The sequence below is a fragment of the Lemur catta genome, chromosome 10, assembly GCF_020740605.2.
Source record: "Lemur catta isolate mLemCat1 chromosome 10, mLemCat1.pri, whole genome shotgun sequence".
NCBI lineage: Eukaryota > Metazoa > Chordata > Mammalia > Primates > Lemuridae > Lemur > Lemur catta.
Genome location: NC_059137.1, coordinates 11021105 through 11040891, shown reverse-complemented (window position 1 = coordinate 11040891; position 19787 = coordinate 11021105). Strand labels below are relative to the sequence as shown.

The 19787-nt window shown below is 38.8% G+C and overlaps 1 protein-coding gene across 10 annotated transcripts in view; it reads right to left on the bottom strand.

The window, feature by feature from the left end:
* DENND1A (DENN domain containing 1A) overlaps positions 1–19787 on the bottom strand; it is a 492893-nt gene that overhangs the window by 222834 nt on the left and 250272 nt on the right. For all 10 annotated transcript variants that reach the window (XR_006737850.1, XR_006737851.1, XR_006737852.1 and 7 more), the window contains one exon: positions 17595–17705. Coding sequence is in view for 6 of the 10 variants with exons in the window: in XM_045563071.1 (XP_045419027.1) it covers positions 17595–17705 (111 nt within the window). In the remaining 4 variants the exon portion in view is untranslated. The remainder of the gene's footprint in view (positions 1–17594; positions 17706–19787) is intronic.

Genomic DNA, 19787 nt, shown 5'->3' with positions numbered 1-19787 from the left:
TTATCTTACTTTAGTTTTAATTACTCTGATCATGACTGAGGTTGAACATTTTGTCATACGTTTCTTGACTATTTCTTAGGTAAATGGTAGATTCATATTCTTAGCCCATTTTTAAAAAAATGAGTATTAGAATTTTTTATTATTTATAAGCGATCACTGGTGAGTGATATGCAATGTAATGTTTTTGAAAATAATTTATCCTTAATTTTCTTTGAATTTCTGGGTGAAATTATGTAGACAAATCTTATCCTTCATGATAGCTTCCACTGCTTTTATCCTAAGTCCACCAAAAATTTCCCCAGCATTTAACTCTTTAATCCATCTGGAATTAATTTAGGTTTAAGAACTGAGGTGAGAATTTATTTTTTCCACATAGTTAATCAATTGCTCTGCCACTGTTTACTGACTAATCCTTCCGCTCCCTATTTTTTTGACATGTCCCTATTTTATCTTCCTTTTTTTCCTTAAGAGCTAGAGATATACAATCAGTATTTGATACAATTAAAAATTTAGGAAACAAAGATAATATAAAGAGATATAATTGCTACAAAATTCAATATAGTGAAAAAAAGGGGAAAAAAATCAACCTTTGGAGATATAGCTATGAAGTGACAGAAGCCAACAACACGTTTCTTTCTGTCTTTTTTCTTTAATGTTTCTTTGGTTTCAGGGAAGCCTGTTCCCATGAGGACCCTCCTTCTTTTGGAAGCTGTTAACTGGCCTTTGCTGACAGAAGGACATTTACGTGGCGAAAGAGTGATGTGCCAAGGCCCAGTTAAAAGAATCCCAGAGGTTAGTGTAACATGAACAGCTTTAAATTGGATATTCTGCTGATGCTTCACAGTTGTGAGAGCCGTGTATTAAAGCCAGGGCCACTGCCCTCCCCCACCCCTCCCTTTTCCCTCCAGACCCTGTTCTTGCAATCGGGTACAGGAAATGCTCCAGCAAGTGCTGGAAATGCTCCAGGAACAGGAAATGCTCCAGCAAGTGCTCAAGAGCTGTTCCAGCCACTCCGCCAAGGCTCGCAGGTTCAGTCCATCCCTTCCCACTCTAGTTTAGTAGGTTCCCATACAGACAGGTTGACATATATACACATGGCCAGTCCCTCCAGGGCTTCTTAGAGATGAAAACTCCTTGCTGGTATTGAGTGAGTGGAGAATGAACCAACTTTCCTCTGATTCCAGCTTGAAGTCAGGCTGCTGGGTTCCACTGGGCCTGGGCCCCAGCTCTCTCTCCTCATCCTTTAACCAGCTGCCGGAGTGCTCTTCCTAAAGCGCAGGTCCAGTCACATCTCTCCCTACTCAGAAGTCTTCAGGGGCAGGTCTGGCACAGGATGCCTGCAGCAGCTCTAGTCTGCTTCCAGAGCGGCATCTGCAGCCACACTCTTCGCTGCCTTCTCCAAGTTTATCGTCAGAATAAATCCTTTGCAGAGTCAGGAAGAGTTATGTGGCAGTTCCCAACCTTTTTGGCACCAGGGACCAGTTTCATGGAAGACAATTTTTCCACGGACTGTAGGTCTGGGGAGGGGGGCGTGGTTGCGGGATGATTCAAGTGCACTACATTTATTGTACACTTTATTTCTATTATTATTACATTGTCACTTGCCACTCACTGATAAGGTTGATATGAGTCCACAAGCAAGTGATTTATTATGGTCTCTGTGCAGTCAAAACTCTCTGCTAATGATAATCTGTATTTGCAGCCGCTCCCCAGTGCTGGCATCACCGCCTCAGCTCCACCTCAGATCATCAGGCATTAGATTCTCATAAGGAGCTGCAACCTAGATCCCTCACATGTGCAGTTTACAGTAGACTTCCTGCTCCTATGAGGATCTATTGCCACTGCTGATCTGACAGGAGCCAGAGCTCAGACGGTGATGTGAGTGATGGGGCGAGGCTGTTAATACAGATGAAGCTTTGCTTGCTCAACCGATGCTCACCTCCTGCTGTGTGGTGCGGTTCCTAACAGGCCACAGACTGGTACTGGTCCGCAGCCCGGGGGTTGGGGACCACGGAAGTTACATACTCCTTTTCCTCCCTTCCCTTTCCACCTGTCCCCCGTCAGGTCTCTATAGAAGCACTACCTTCCTCTCTGAAGCCTTACCTGGCTCCCCTGGGCATAGGCCCCCATTATTTACTGGACTGTAACTGTCTGCATGTTTGTCCCCTGACTCTGAAGTACAGAAAGACCCTGTCTCTGTTCATCTCCATGTTCTCAGTGGCATAGCATAAATACACACACACACACACACACACACACACACACACACACACACACACACACATAAGTGCTAGGCAATGCGATGTGTCCTGTATAAAAAACAATTCTTACTGAGAGTATATTCATAATATAAAGACAGTTCAGTGGCTTGGCTTTTAACATTGTGGTACCAACATTTTCACAAGTCTCACAGAGTGAGGTATATGACTCCAATTCCAAAATAACAGTATGCTTAGACACACAAATATGCCACTTTTGGAAAACCAAGTCATTTATTCATTCACTCATTCATTCAATAACACATCTATTCTAACTCATAACACATCAAATAAATAAATAAAAGCACTTCAAAATCTGCAAGGTGCCATACAAATGTAAGGTAACATCATCACATGAATTAATTTGTGATTCTCTTTGAAAAAGTCACTCAGCAGAATGGTCCTGGCTGACATAGAACTTGATTACCTGATTCTTCAGCTTAAATTAGTTTGGGTCAAAATCCCATTTCAAGCAATAAAGCAGCAGATATCTTATCTTTAGACAATATTCTTTTCATGTCTCCTTACCTTCAAAAAACATCTACCAACCTAAAAGCCAAGATTTAAAACTTATTCTTCATTAAAAAAAAAAAATCAAGCTTTTAAGATGTTTGTTCATTTCATTGGGGGGTTTCCTAAGGGTCAAATCTCTGCAATGGGGATAAAATGTATTCACCCATTTGTTTAAGAAAACAAACAAACAAAACAAGGAATTGTTTGGCTCTTTTCCAAAATACTAAATGGCACAAACTATGTGTATCCTTACTTAACAATAGTGGCTAAGCTGATTATAAGAAAAGTCTTACTATATAGCTATACTTAATCAGAAATAATGTATTGCATCCTGTAAAGTATGACTGGCCACTTATTTTTAAAATAAGTCTAACTAGGTTTCTAAAAAGAAAGGTCCTAAAAGCCTATGCTCATTCCTTACAGAATACAAAATTTAAAAATAATAAAAGTATATAATTTGCAGTGTAGTCAACAAAAAGTTATTGTGAATATATAACTGATGTGCAAGTTGAGGAAAATGATCCTATCAAAATCTCACTCAGTGGGAGAACAGAAAGATAGCATGCGTAAAATTTGCCCAAAGTCATTAGTCACAATGAATATTCATCAGAAGCCAATTATCAATCCCATTTAACGACACCCCAAAAGATTCTGCCCTGAAGCAGCTGAATAGTCTAAGACTCCAGACAAAACTAGACAAATTATACAGCCAACAGCCAGTCTAGCCAGGACGCAGATTGTAAAGCAAGCCACTGGTGGGTTTTGGATGCTCTTTAGCAAATTCTGTCCTCAATTAAAGGTGTACAAGGTCAGTTATATCTTGGAGCTTTCTATATGGCTCCATTAGTTTTCTTTGAGGCAAAGGGAGAGAAGGGGAGAGGGGTGTGGGGACGGGACATGAATGGATCAATGACAGAGTTGGAAAAATCACAAGGACACTTTTTTTTAGTTTAGGTATTTCACAGAGATAAAGCCCAGATTGTCACCATCTTAGACACCAGTGCCTCAGTTGAATCCTAATGGTAGCTCTGCAATTTAACATGAAATAAAAATAAGACTCTCCCCTCAAAAAAACCCCCCAAATACCCCAAAAGTATATGTGCCAGGTATCACTGTTGGGGGCTCAGACCCGTGTATTATTTTAAAGGAATGTGTGTGTGTTGATACACAGACATACTCATCACCACATTTCACAGATAAGGAAACTGGTCTCAGAGGTGAAATAACTTGCTCAAGGCCACATCCCCAGTAAGTGACAGAACTGGGACTCACATCCAGGTCTGTCAGACTGTAATGGCCGCTGTGTCTCCTCAATGCATAATTAATTCACAGTGGATGGCCTACTCTGCGCCATCCACTGTGCTGAGGACTCTGAAAGAGATGAAGTGTTGTCCCTGCTGGCACTGCCACGCTATGGAGACATGCGTCTGCCTTGCTGTTAGATGTCCAAATATCTTCCAGGACAAAATACCAACATCAGAAAATAATCATTTTTAAAACAAACACAGGTCTGATAATTTCCTGGGGATTAGTTACATTTAACTGAGGTGTTGAAGTGTCTTTAATCCACAGGAAATTCTAGACAAGGAAGTAAGGGAAAGCTCTGCATCCCATCTTGAGCACACACATTTGAAAGTCTGCTTTTCCGTCATGTTCCCTTTCACATACTTGCATGGAATCTTCCACTGACTCTCTTTTTGACCTGAGAAAGCCACTTCCTCTCCTGGGTCTCAATTCCCGTCTAAGTAAAATGAGAGGCTGGACTACATGCCCCTTCCAGCTTCGACAGCTTATGATTGCAGAGGAGCTGCTGTTCTTTACCTTCTTCAGCTATACTGACTGAGCTGACATAAACCAGTGTTGGTATCAATGTTGGTCTTGTATCCTCATCTCTGCAGCGGGGATTCCAAGTTCTAAAAGCTGGCAGAGGGAAATATCGACAGTCACAGTCGTTCGTCACATCCTAGAACTCAGAGTGTCAAATAATTAAACCGACACCTGCTTCACAGGGTAGAGGCATTTGGTTTTCCCCTCTGAACCTAAACATAAAGAAATTGATAAAATGAAGAGTATAGAAAGAATATCAGATTAATAACTTTAAAGAGAGGTCGTTTTTAAGTCTATTCATTTCAACCAAGAATCATCCCACTGAGAGCAGTTGCAGGAAACGCTGTGTCTCTTAGGGAAGTTGAGAGCTTTCTCAATTTGAGAACTAGATTTTTCAGTTTAATTATAAACCATCTTTGTAGTCATCAGGAAATAAATAATGCCATGATTCAAACAGTGCTGTGATTTTTTTTTTGATTATGATTTATTCTCAAATGGAAAATCCACTATAAAATCAGCAAAAAAGATTTAAACAAAATCTGCAGCCCTTCCCTGGGTATAAGAAAAACGTTTAATTATGTTTACTATATTTAGTGGGGGAAGAGTTGGCTTTTAAGAAACTATCTAAGACACTTTAGCAGAAAGGCAACTTAGAAAGCCTCAGAAATCAAAGAACTTTCAGCTAGTCTAGACACATGTCGGACACATGAGCAGAAAGAAGAAACAAAAGAGCAAACAATGTCTTGCTTTTCTTAGAAGCTAAAATATAGTGCTTCTTTTGGGGGTGGAAAGGGTTTGGAAGGAGAGCAATCTTTCTCCCAGTAGTTTCTCTTCCATGTTGGTGGAACTCATCTTACTTCTTCCCTCTCCATTATCCTTTGAGGAAAGTGAAGGGGGAAAAAACCCACAAAAAACCCTAACATGGAGTCAAGTAGATGGCTTCCCCCAAGAGCAATATCACCCAGTCAAGAGGAAGCTTACTCAGGAAATCAGCCGCCTACTTAATCACTTCTCTCTCTCTCTCTTTTTTTTTCCTTAGCTATCTACTAGCTAGAGTAATTTGAGTAAGTTATTAACTGGGGCAACAAGCTTTTGTGCCAAGATTTGACACTTCAAAACATCAAAGCAACTAAAACTGCCAGAGAAAACCTTTAGCTACCAAAGCAGAGGCAGAAACTATGTTTTGGTAAACAACACTGTAAAGTAAGCCCATAGCACCAAGACGAAAAAGAAAAGGCAAAGAATGATAATTTATTCAAATACATGTTGTATTTGAAATAAATGCTGCCACTGCTCCCCTCTGCGTCTAATGCAGACATAACTAACTGATCGTGGAGTCATGATAGAGCCTGAGGGTCCCTCCTAAAGTGCAACCACTATCAATGGATCACAGCTGGCACACAACAAGAAATCTGTCACCTCAAGTCTAGACAAGTGGATATTTACAGTTCTTTGAAAATATTTCCAAGATCATAATTTATGTTTAGCTAAAGGATTTACACTATTGCTTTAATAAAGAATCATATACATATGTATACATAAACAAAGCATAACTGAACATGGAATCCTGAGTACCTATCTGTCAGGTATCCACACACAGAAAAGAAACTAAGGAAACTTCAGGTGGCGAGTTACTAAATTTGCATGTATAGAAAAAAAAGACTCTACCCTGTGAAGTCTTCTCTGGCAAACCCAATCTTAGAAAGTGACAGTAAACTCAAATGAAAGATTAAAACTATAAAACCACCACCACCATGACCACTTAATTAGTATTACTATCTGCCAAACACTGAGAACAGCGCTTCACATATATTTAACTCATTTACTTTCCACAACAGCCCTATAAGGTAGGTGGCATTATTATTCCCATTTTACAGATGAGGCAACTCAAGTTCCTGGGTGTTAAGGAACTTGTATAAGGTCACAGAGCCAGTGACAGAGCTAGGATATGAGCCTAGGGAAGGCGAGCTCCTGAGTCTCTGCTCTTAGCTCCCACAAAACTGCCCCTCTGCTCTGATCTGTATTAATCCAACAATTACTGAGTATCTACTAGGTGTACACGCCATGCCCTCAAGCAATTTAAAATAGAGAGAGAAAGATCAAAATGCAAACAATCAACTTCAACACAAAAGCATTATGAAAGAAGTGCTATAACAGAGGTTCAAATGTGTTAGCATATAAAGAAGGAATCATTAATTCTGCCTGGGGCAAGAATCAGGCCTGCTTCTCAGAGACAGAGACATCAGAGCAGAGGGAGCCTGGAAGGATGAAGAGGAGAAGCTGCTAGTCCCCCTCCCTGCTGCGAGGCTGTGGGAACAGTGGGTCAAGGGAACACAGCAGCTTCTTAGGCTGCTCAAGCTCTGTATAGTGATGACTATGAGAATCCGAACAAGAAATGACCATTTAGTGAAATGACTCAGTGACTAGTGAGAAGTGGGTGGATATACAAAGCCTCATATGAGTTGCTGTGACTATTCCCAGTTGCTTGGATTCATTCACCATCCACTATCATCAGTTATGCTAATTAAATATTCAGAACTCTCCCAGAATCTCTATCACCTTCCTTGCTTCTGAAAGTCAGATGGGGTTTATTGCCTGCAAGGATGAGATTCAGCCTCAAGTAACATTTACTGAACGAGTAGTATGTGCGCAGCGCTGGCCCACATACTTTCTATGATCGTTGAATCCTGTTAACAATCCTGAGGTAGTTATTAATACTACCCTTGTTTTCACAGAAGAGGACAGAGAGACTCAGATGTCAAGTAACTTGCCCAAGGCCATATGACTAGAAGGTGGCACAGGGAGGATTAAGTATAAGGTAGAGGCAGAACTTAAACAAAATCATCCTGACTTGAAATCTGATGCTCTGTTCTCCAGCCCTGCTATTCTTTTTTGGGGAAAAGATACCATGAGCAGGGCTATCCGACACATCTAGCTGGTAGACTCTGTAGCTATCAAAGTAGCAGAAAAGAAAAAATGTGACTGTTCATTATGTCTGGACCAACCCATGACGCCATGGGCTAATCTCACAGCACACCACCTTGGTTCACCAAAGTGACCACACTTTCAGTCTGCAGAAACAACACAGGAAATGATGAGCCCTTGTTCCCTGTGACTTACGCCCCTTAAATTTCTTTAATGAAATCCACAGAGACATCCGTAAATGTGGGTACCATTTAGGGCCTTTCAGGTACATTCAGATGCCAGTTATTTGAATATTGCCCATTAGTGTATTTTGGTAGAGATTTGATACATAAGATTGCATAAGGAGTAAACTATCAGTCCTATAATCTAGGAATATACAATTTATTTCTCAAACTGACCCTGTTATTAAAATAATTAACAAAATTTTCTGCCATGTTCTTAATGAAATGGCTAAAAAGAAACATCACCTCTCTTACACACATGGACGGAATTGGTATTTCATAACATTACTGAGAACTTGAACAAATTATACTTAGTTATGTCCTTTTCTTGACTAGCCAAGGCCAAAATCAGAGCTCTCCCAGAGAGAATATAGAAACAAAGAACTTTTAAAGTGCTAGTTTGTACTCATAAACATCTTCTAAACAAACATAATCAGTTTTCTAATTACATAGACTCAAAATGAAAATGAGTCTAATGATGCAAAATAACAACCACAAAGAATAAATATTGTTTTTATCTTGGAGAACTGTCTATTCACTGGTCCCAAATCTGGCTGTGTATCCATCAATTGGGGAACCTGATAAAACATACATTCTGCAGTTCCACGCTAGACGTTTCGAACTGGAATGTCTGCAAGTAGTGCCTAAGAATCTGCATTTTTAACAAGTTCTCTGGGTAGTTCTAACAAAATGCTAACCCACGGATCAGCATTTGGGAATCACTAACAATCTGAATCCTGTGCCTCATCCAAAACAGGTGTTCAATGTTTGGTGAAGCAATGGGAGAAGAGGAAGGAAAGGAAGGTAAGAACCAGAAGGGAGACCATGGCTGGTAGAAGTCACATTAAGTATCACAAATTAACCTGTTGATACTCTGTATTACATTATAGAGTCTCTGTAACATCTCAAGTTTCTTCATCCCAGTTGTAGTTTAACATGAACAAAAGAAAACCAATTCACAGATAATTAAATGAAGAATATAGTTCAAAAACCAGTTATTTACATACACACTTAAAAACCAGAGAAAAACCACATAAGTAAAACATACCGATCTTTTCTCCTACTTCCTGTCGATGGAAGTTCCTTTCGTTTATTTTGAACAGTATTTAATATTCTCTGAGCCACAATAAAATTTTATGTAATGGAGATTAGAGAGGCTGTGTAATTTGGAAGTTTGGCTGCAGAGCCTGTATTTCATGCCACTTCATTACATTTTGTTAAGGATTTCCCTCTTCACCAAAAGGATTAGTTTTCTTCTCACTTCTTTGAATACTCCTCTTAGGTTGTTAGTGTGAACTAGGTTAATCTCTCTTTTTTAACATATAAAAGATGAACAAACAAAATGTTCGATTTATTTTATTTTTTAAATAGAACACTAAATTTAGTCTTAGAAGTCTCTGTTTGGTAAGTTTCCAGTTACAAGGTCTTGGCATCCCTTGAGCACAGTTTGAAACAAAATAATGCAGTTTGTTCCTACGGCTGGAACATGCAGAGTGGAGTGTGCAGGCAAAGAGGCCTTGGCTCCGGTCCAATATTTCAAACCTCCTTAAACTGCCACTCTCGTCTCTGCTTCAAGGGCTGCAGATAAGCAAACAGGATTAGTTTTTTTCTAGTCTAGAAGAGCTGGGAAAGCTTTACACACATCATTCAGGTGCCCAGCTCATCACACAGGCTGGCACAGTCATGACAAGGTGGCATTCATCAGGAAAGAAGTAAAAATGAAGCCAGATCTGAAAAACTGCTCAGTCCACAAACTGGTCACAAAAACAGGCGGTGCTCAGACAATGGATGCTGTCAGTGGGAGTGGGTGCGACAGGACTGGGGCAAGGCTGGGAAAGTACCCAGGCTTCCCTCAAATACTGAGGCATCTCCTAAGGCCCATACTGAGGATGCTGGTGCGGAGACAGAAGTATCACCCACCACTCCTCAGGCCACTGGATTTCAAGGTCCTACCCAAGTCCCACATTCTCTGGGACTAATTTTGTTTACCTAGTTAGGAAGAAACTGACAGGGAGACGATACCTGGCTGTTCTTTTTCTTCCCTAAAAGAGATGTCATCAGAAAAGTAATCATTCTTTTCATAGTTGTAGGTATCACACAAATTATTAGGTGTGGAGGCTCGATTAGGTCATGGTCTTGCCACTAAACAGTACTTCCTTCTAAATAGCATCCACTGGATAAAACAAACATACATTCCTCAGGAAAGTAAATATGCCTTTGTCATCATTTAACTGGATATTCTTAGTTTTTAAAACTTCTTGTAGTACCCCTAAATTATAAAGGGGGCAATTAGGACCAAGATACACAGGAGCTGGAAGGAACTGCAGTCTATGAACCTTGAAACCACAGCAAGTTAAAAATGATACGCCCCAAGGCCCCACCAACACTGTGGCCACGGCAGGAGAATGGTGTAGGTACAGCTGGGAGACAGCCGAGTTTAAGAAGACACAGATAGAATGGACTGAATCTGAACAGTGTTTAAGGAAATGGAGCTTTGGCTAATAGGATGGGTGTATCAGCTGGAAAAATCACATATCAGCCTTGTTTCCCTGGTGCCTAGAGTAGTCCAGCCACACAGGGCTCGCCAAATCGGAAGTGAAAAGCTCAGGTATGCATTCAAAGGCAACAGCCAGGCGGAGGTTCTTTGTGTCATTTAGATCCATGGTCAACAGCATCAGGCTAAGAATATTTTCTGAGTACAAGTGTCACAGGGAACTCATGACAAATGGAGAGTTACCAAGGAGGTAGTATGAGGTAGCAAGGATGCTGGCCTGCAGCCAAGAGAAGTGGGTTTTTAATTCCATCTCTGCTGCTCATCTTAGACAAGGCACATCAACATCCTGGGTGCCAATATTCTCAACTGCAGAAGGAGAAGAAAACCAACAAGATCCTAGGGTTGCTGCAAGAACTAATGAAAAAATATGATAAACATAGATATGATTAGCACAATGCCTGGCACACAGTTGGTAGGTGGCTCAGAGAGATTAACTTAACAGAATTTTAAAAGGATGAGGGAGAACCGGGAGCCTCCCATATACAGTACTGAGTATGAATCTAAATAAGGGCGCCTGACACATTTATTCTGGGGATGCTCTTTTGGTAGTCTTGGAGCTATTTACAAGTTACACAGAAAACCCCACTATATACCATACAATCAGGTCTTATTTTTCACCCAAACCAGTATTACCCAGCTCTACCAGTCACTTAAGCCACTGCATTTGGCTCAGAGCATTTTTTTTTGGTTCTTTATAAGGATTTCCAAGTTCCCTAAGTGGGGTGGATATTCTGAACAATGTGTCTCTGGCTCAAGTGACCATTACTTTACAAGGGATTGGAAAATAATGTGAGAAGTGCACCCAACAGACCTAACTTGGTCCCCAAAGCAAGCAGTTTGTATGTGTAATTCAGGGATGTTTCTGCCTTTCCAGAAGCCAAAGCTTCCTTCCTCTGACACTGCATCATAAGGACCTATTTGTATGCCACCTCTCCTAAAGTCTAGGATGTGACCTTGGATGAGTTATTCCGCCTCTCTGAATGGAACGGCTGTTCTGTAAAATGGGAATAATATCCATCTCGTAAGAGTGCTGATGGAATTACATATTCTCTCTACAGAGGTCTTTGACCTACCTACTATCCATAGGAGTTCCAAAAAGCAATATTAAACTCAGATACGAAAATACGGAAGAAAAATGAGGCCTTTGTGCTACAAGAAATCACCCTGAAGTATCTACATTAGAGAACAAGAGTTAGTTAAGCCTTCCCTATTTATCATTTATAAAGGAAAACAATCAATATACATTAACTAAGCAAAGAGAACAAAAACTTACATTTCTTATACGGAATATCACAGTGTTATTGACCGAGAAACCCTGAAATGCGTATTACCTGACTCTGAACTAATTATTGCTGGGTTTGTCTCTATTGACGCACAGTCATTTTTATAGAAGAGAGCACTCTGGAGTGTTTGACAGCTTTTACCTTTCAGACGCTTGATGGCTCTGAGAAGCATTAAGCATACATCTCAAACAAAATTGAGAAAAATGTGCTTTGCCAAGGTATTACAAGCCATGTTAGGATCTCTTAAGACAGGGTCCTCACAAAATCTTGGGCTCAGATAATAAAAAGTCATTCTTGTGGAAATAAAAGGCAGCAATTAGAAAACTTTTTAATTCTGAATTTGAAGAGGTCCAAAGGCTTGACTAAAACTGATGTCTGCTCAGCTACTTCAGCCCCAGAGAAACCATTGAGATTGCTCAGGACGCTGCCAGTTGCATGTGAGACGTACGGAGAGCCCCGCCTCCCCAAGGAGGCTTCTACCGACAATCAGGAAAATTTAGGACTCAGTTAAGAATCAATTATTTGGTAAAAAACAGACAAACAAAACTTTAAGTCAAAGTAATACATTAAACCTGTAAAGGCTTATATTGAAAAGCAACAGTCCACTTCACGGTCCTCCTTACCTTTAACTCAAAGTAATCTCATATCCAACACAGGGTTTATCTCCTTATTTTTAAATAAGTATTTCTTGGCTTTAAATTTTAAACACTAAAATTTAAATTCCCATTATAGAATTTATTTATTATAAATATATGCACAGACTACATGCCAGATGCAGTTGTAAGAGCTTTGCAAGTATTAATTTAATTTTACTTGATAGGTCACTGGTGGCCCAAACAAGAGCTGTTTTAGTGGAGAGGTGGGGGCTGGGTCCTCATGGAAGACGAGAGAGAATGAGATGAGGACTTAGTAGGTGAGCAACTCTCCCGAGGAATTTTGTTCTAAAAGGGAGAATAGCAATGGGCTAAAGGTGGCTCAAGAAAGTTTTGTTTTGAAGTTTGGGAACTACGACAGCATGCCGGTGTGCTCGTAAGAATGTGCCAGTGGAGAAGAGAAAAATAACGATGCAGGAGAGAAGAGTTCACTTACTGCGGGAGCAATTTCCTTGAAGGAAAACTCCAGCGTCGCCTTCTCAAGAAGGCATTCCGTGGCCATCTATCTGAAATTGCAACCTCTGCCACCTCACACTCCCCATCCACTCTCTTCTGCTTCATTTCACTCCTTAGTCCTTATCATTAGCTACCACACTAAACATCTAACGTATCTTCTTTATTGAGATCCTATGCTACTAGAACGTAAGCTTCATGAAAACGGGGGTTTTGGGCTACTTTGTTCACTGTTGTATCCCAAGCCTATGGCAATGCCACGATAAATATTTGTGGAATCAAGTCAGGTGGACAAGCACAGTGATCAGCCCTCAAGAGGACAGATAGTTCATCCACAAAGGAGAGGCAGAATATGGGAGTACAAACTTCAGGAGGTTGATAAATGTGGTAGGGACTCCTGGCACTCTCTTCTAAGGGTTTCCAGCAGATGTACGCTGAATTCTATGTTAGGAATCACTTTCCCTAGACATTCAAGATACTGCTTCACTGTCTTGTTTCCAGAATTGCCAATGCAGAATCTCAGGCAATTTTTATTCTTAACCTTTGTACAGGAACTACTTTGTCTCTATCCTTAATATTCTAAAATTTCATGATAAAGGGGCTTGATGTCTTCTCTTTTAACCTTTAAAAATTTTTGAAATATACATGCATGTAAGTATGTATATCATATAAACAACTTTTAAAGGAAAAACCCCTAAGAACCCAAAACCCACCACCTAGCTCAGGGGTCAGCAAACTATGATGAAAAGGCCAACGCTGACCTGTCACCTGTTCTTGTAAATAAAGCTTTGCTGGCAGACCCATTAGTCTTACCTATGGTAAACTACACAGTCAGAGCCCAGTAGTTGCAACAAAGACAATATGGCCTGCAAAGCCATATTTATTTGACCCTTTATAGAAAAGTTTGATTCCTAAGCTAGTTTAAGACAGAAAGCAGTATTTTTCAAGTCCCTTGTATGTCTCTTCCCAACTATGCTCTTCTCCCTCTTTGTGAGGAAACCACTGCCTAAATTTAGTGTCAGTCACTTCTTTTTTTTCTTTGTAGTTTGTATTTATCCATAAATGATATACCATTTAGTTTTTCTAACTTGAACTTCATTTGAATAAAATCATACTGTACAGCATATTCTACTGTAACTTCTTTCTTTCCCTCAGCATTCTATATTAGAGACACAATCATGCTGGGAGTATAATTCATTTTTACTGATACAATATTCTGTTGCGTGACTATACCATAGTTTATCAGTTCTCTGTTTACAGTCATGAGGACTATTTCCAGCATGAAAAAAACAAAAAACAAACCAAAAAAAATGATGCTATGAACATTCTTGTACATGTATCCCACTATACGTGACCAAGGGGTATGTGGACACACAAAAAATTCCATCTAGGAGAATTGCTGAGTGATGGGCATATGCAAATAGTTTTGTACCACAGACCCTTCAAACAGTGGTAATGAAATTCTCCAATACAACATTTGGCATTGTCAGACACCCAATTTTTGCAAACCTAGTGTTCTAATCACTGTAGTTGTAATTTGCTTTTCTGTGATTACTAATGTGGTTGAGCATCCTTCCGTATAGTTACTGCCCATTTGTATTTCTTCTGTGAGATGTCCATTCATGCCTTCTGCCAATTTTTCTATTAACAGGCTCATCATCTGCTTTTTAATTGTAGTAGTTCTTTATATATTTCCAATACTAATTGTCAGTGTTTTATACGGCAAATATCTCAGCTTGTGACTGTCTTTTCATTCACTGAAAGGTATCTTTTAACAAACAAACGTTCAGAATTTTAATCTTTTCCTTTATATAATGTGTATTTTGGATCATCTTTAAATAAACCCTTTTCTACTCTGGGATCATCAGGGATTACCACCCTATTTTGTCTTCTAAATGTTTTTAAATTTGCCTTTCAAAATTCCATTTGGAATTTAATTTCGAATGTGTACAAAAGAAATTGTCTTCCTTTTCTTCCCCATGTATATAGGCAGTTTTTGAAAAGTCCATCTATTCCCCATAGATTCTACAATGTCAGCTCTATCGTATATAAAGAACTCATGTACATGTGGTCTGTTTCTGGGCTTCCTATTCTGTTCTGTCAGTCTATTTGTGTATCCCTGTGCCACCACTAGCATCTTAATTACTATAGCTTTATAGAAAGTTTGGTATCTGATAAAGCGAGCTTCCACAACCCACTCTTTTTCTTCAAGTTGTCTTGGCTTTCTTCGGCCTTTCCGTATTAGTTTTAGAATCAGCTTGTTAGGTACTATGTAAAACTCCATTGGGATTTTGAATAAAATTTTATTCAATCTATAATCATTTTAGAATAAAATGACATCTTCAAGATATTAGGTCTTCCTATTCATGAACATGGCCATTTTCCATTGATTGGTGACTATAAGAGTTTCCCATCTTAATATGTTAATGTGTAAGTTATTAATATATTAAAGTATTTGCTAGTATTATCAACTTTACATTTCTGGAATTAACCCAAGTTAGTTATTACGAATTTTATTTTTTACATATTTGTTTACTATTTTAAGACTTTTACACCTACGTTAATGAGTGACATTGGCTGGTAATTTTTTTTTCTTGTACTGTCTCCTTGTGCTGTTGAATATCAAGGTTATACATGTATCACAAGAAAAGCTGGGTTGTATTCCCTCTTCTAGATTCATAAGGAGTCTAAGACTGAAATTATCTGTTCCTTGAGATATTTGACAAAAAAAATAGCTATAAAACAAGTTAGGCTAAATGTCTTATCTGGAAAAATATTTTAAAGAATCGATTCAATTTCTATAAATGACCTATTCAATTTTTCTATTTCTTCTTGTGTCAACTTTGGTAAATTATCTTTTTCTATCTACCTTTGCCTTACTTTTCAAATACTGGCATAAAGTCAAAAATAGTATTGTCTTACTATTTTTAAAATCTCTGTTGCATCTGTTCTTTGTCTTTGTTTCATTTTAGTTTTGACAAGGAGTAGAAATAACTTTGCATGTTTAATCTAATACGTTGTGTGAACAAAATCACACAGAAGATACAATCTTCCTTATCTGTAAGATGGAGGTAATAACAGAACCCACCAAAGTTGTAGTAAAGATTAAATCAGCTAATATATGCAAAGTGCTTAGGACAGTACCTAGCACATATTAAAGGGCTCAAAAATATCATTATTAGATTATAGAGAATTCAGTTCCACTGAGATGATGCCCTGTTTTTGTTTGACTAAGGTTGATAATCCAAAGCAACAGTAACTAGCTATGGGCTAGACTCTTTCAAATGTACCCTCATTCCATTTGGTCTCATAAATAGGTCATGATAAACCTGGTTGGCAATATTCTTAATCTGAAACTCAGTCTGGGTGTTTATGCCTTGAGATTATGAACAGCATTTATAATGTAAAATAAAATGCAAAACAAACATAAGAGGTCTGCGGCTGTTCTCACCTTGAGGTCAAGGGCTATGCTTCTGTCACCTACTATGTGCTACAAGTCTAGCACATAGCAGGTAACCAAAAAAAAAAAAAATGTGAGTTCTTAACAATGAATCAATAACCAAAGAAATAAAATAATAAAGTTATGATGAAAACCATAACGAAAACTCTAATCGTTTTGTAAGTTTTCATTACTAGGTGGTGTTTTTATTCATAGGTAAACACATAACTGATTTTATCCATTGACCTTTCATTAGGGAACTCCTCACTATAAAAAGGGTTTTCTACCCTCTCTCAAAGAAGGATGCCTGTTAGGCATTCTAATCCCAGTCAATTTTTGTAGGTAAGTTTTACATAAAAACAAAACCAATATCATCAACAAAAAACTTTGCAAAGATACTGAATTATTTAGGGGGAAATATAGTGATGGCTGTGATTTACTTTCAAATGCATCAAAAAATAAGATGGATTGATAGATGGTATGAAGGATGGCTAGATGGATAAATATGTGACAGAGCAACTGCAGGAAATGTTACCAGTAGAATCTAGATGGAATTATACCAGCATTCACAGTAAAATGATTTCAACTTTCTATAAGCTTGGGAATTTTCATAATAAGACATTAGGGAAAGTATAAACTATATTTAGCAAGTAAAAAGCTGAAATAAAAAGATATGAAAAATATTTATATTATAAATACAGCAAAAGTTATTATACTATATAAAGAGCTCATTCTAATTTACAAGAAAAACATCAAGATCCCTAATAAAATAAATGGCAAAAGACATTAACAAAATACAAATAGGAAATAAACCCACGGAAAATGTTCAGTTACCTCTAACCGAAGAAATTAAAATTAAAGCAAACTGGAAATACCATTTTATATCTACTTCATTAGCAAAATTAAAACACCTGCACAAACAGACACACACAACTCCAGCAAGGCTGCAGTGAAACTGGTACACTCGTATACAGCTGACAGCATTTACTGCAGAAAGCACAGCCTGTTTGGGAAGGAAGCTGGCAGTCCTTTGACCTGGTGTCTCACTCCTTAGAATATGGGCTGTATCAGTCAATAGATGTTCACTACAGTACTATTTACTGAAGGATTAAACTACGAACAACCTAAATGGCCATAAAGAAAAGGAAGATTTAGTAAATGATGAAATATCAGTATAATGGAATATGGTGCAGACATTTAAAAATGACAATAAAGGAAGTTTAGGTAGAAATATGCAAAATGTTCATAACACATAATCAAATGGGAAGCTATAATTGATTGTGAGACTAAGAATAAGTGAAATGCGTATTGGCACTGTAAAACAACATGAATAATTAATGAAAATGACATGTTACCATATAAGGGGATTGTGGCTGATTCCTTTTTCTAAATTTTCTTTGATCTTGCTGATACATCTTTCAATTAAAATGAAATCATTAAAAAGCCCGTGTCAGGACTGTCTACTCACAGTGCTGAGTTTGCTGCAAATGATGAGTATGCGGCGTTCGTACAGCATACTGGCGTACAGATGCAACATGTTGTTTACATCCACAGCCACAAAATATTCTGTCAGATTTCTCTAGGAGAAAGAAGAAGGCAAGGTTTGTGGCTTATTTTGTTTGTTCTTATTACAAACAGTATCTAATAAAAGTGCAAGAAACAGAAAATAATCAGAAAGCATACTTTCTTCTTCCCCCGTCCTGTGCTTTCTACCTGGGAGGCCAAATCCCATTCATGTATAAAATCATGAAATGTAAAGTTGGAAGAGACCTTAGAGAGGAAGGAGCCTGAGCAATCACATCTTTGTGTGGCGATCACAGTTTATGACATGAGGTCGCATACAGCACAACATCCGTCCTTCATGTCAGGTTGGAAAGGTGAGCACAACAGGAATTCTGTGATTTTACAAATGAGGAAACCAAGGCTCAGAGTCTTGCCAAGTTCAAACAGTCTAATAAGCAATGAAGACAGGACTGCTGCTCAGATCTTTGGACTCCAGATCCCAGAACCTTCCCGATGTACTGTACCATACGTCTAAGCAAAAGAAAGTACCCAAGGGACCAGATGCTTCTGGCACAGAGCCTGTTTCTGTACAGGAGATGCCACCCGCGAAGGCCGGGTGTGCTCCTTTCCCGTTCGCAGTTTACATTCGCTAAAACGGCTCAGCTGGAATTAAAGTCATTTCGAAGATTTACAATTTCCAGGTATTTCATTCAAAAGGGGGAAAAAAAATCGAAGACAAACAGCAGCAAGTTGTGACAAAGCAGTGTTTCAACTAGCTTTTTTCTGTAGCCCACGTTTCATTCTTTTAATTAGTACTATAGATTGGCACTCTTTAGATTTCAGAAAAAATGTAATGTGCTTCATTTATACAATCTTTTCTATACCCACCTGACTTTAATCATACACATGAATATGCTAATTTCCTCAGTGTTAACCTCAGCAAGATTTTCAATGCCGCACAATATAACCCTCCGAAAGTGAAAGGGGGTGGGGAGGGGAGGAATGCCACTGCCAGGGGCTGCAGTTTATAATGATGAAAGATCTATAACCCATAAATTGAAGTAAACCAGGTGGATTTTACATGCAAAACAGCATAAAGTGCTTTTCAACAATATTATGGGCTGGGAATAAGAATGGGCACTTATCTTATGATTTATTATTGTTTGACTAGAGTACCCAGTTAACCGCCAACCTTTATAAATAAAGAGCAAGTGAATTAATAGCTCCATGTACTGACTACCGATCAAGTGCCAGCCACTGTGCCAGACACTTCACACGTGTAATCTTATGCAATCTTCACAAAAATCCAATGAGGCATTATTCTTTCCAACATATAAAGAAAAGTCTGGAGAGAGTAACTGGTGGAGTCAGATGTGACTCCATAGCCCATACACTTTTCTTTACACTAAACTGTCCCTCTGAAATACATCTACCATGTACAAAGCTTTACATATATTATTTCATTTAATCTTGAAACCACTCCTTGAACTAGGTATTATCATCGCCATACAGAGATGAGAAAACAATGGCACAGTGACATGGTAAGTCGGTAAGACGATTCAGTCCTGGGTGGGTCTGTTTCCAAATTTGTACACTTTTTTAATACTACTAAAAATCGTAAGTAAAAATCATATTTGGAAAAAAAAAAGATCAAATATGCCTAAAGAAAGGGGGTAGTTTTTCTGTTAAAAATTATTGCTACCTCAATTATTGAGTAATCCTTACGTGCCAGGCAATAGGTACTTTACCTGTGTTCTCTCTAATCTTCTCAACAACCCTGAGATAGGCATTACCATCTCCATTTTATAGATGGGAAAACAGGCTCAGGAAGGTTCAGTAGTCTTCTAAAGGTCACCCAGCTAGAAAGGGCAGAGCCAAGTTTCAAAACCAGGTCGCCTGAATCCAAAACTCACACTCTAACCACGGCATCAACTTGCCTCTTAACAAACCCAGTGAAAAAACAAAACACACGCGAAAGGCGGTCTGAACAAGTCAACCAGCGCATCCTGCTCGGTGGACTGAGGAACGCTGAGCTAATGATGTCAGGGTGGGGTTTGTACCAAAGACTGTGACATGGCAGAGCTCTCCTCGCAAACAAAAATATGAGGCCCTTCGTTGAGCATTTCAGTAAAAGCTTAACTGCTGATGAATTACATGA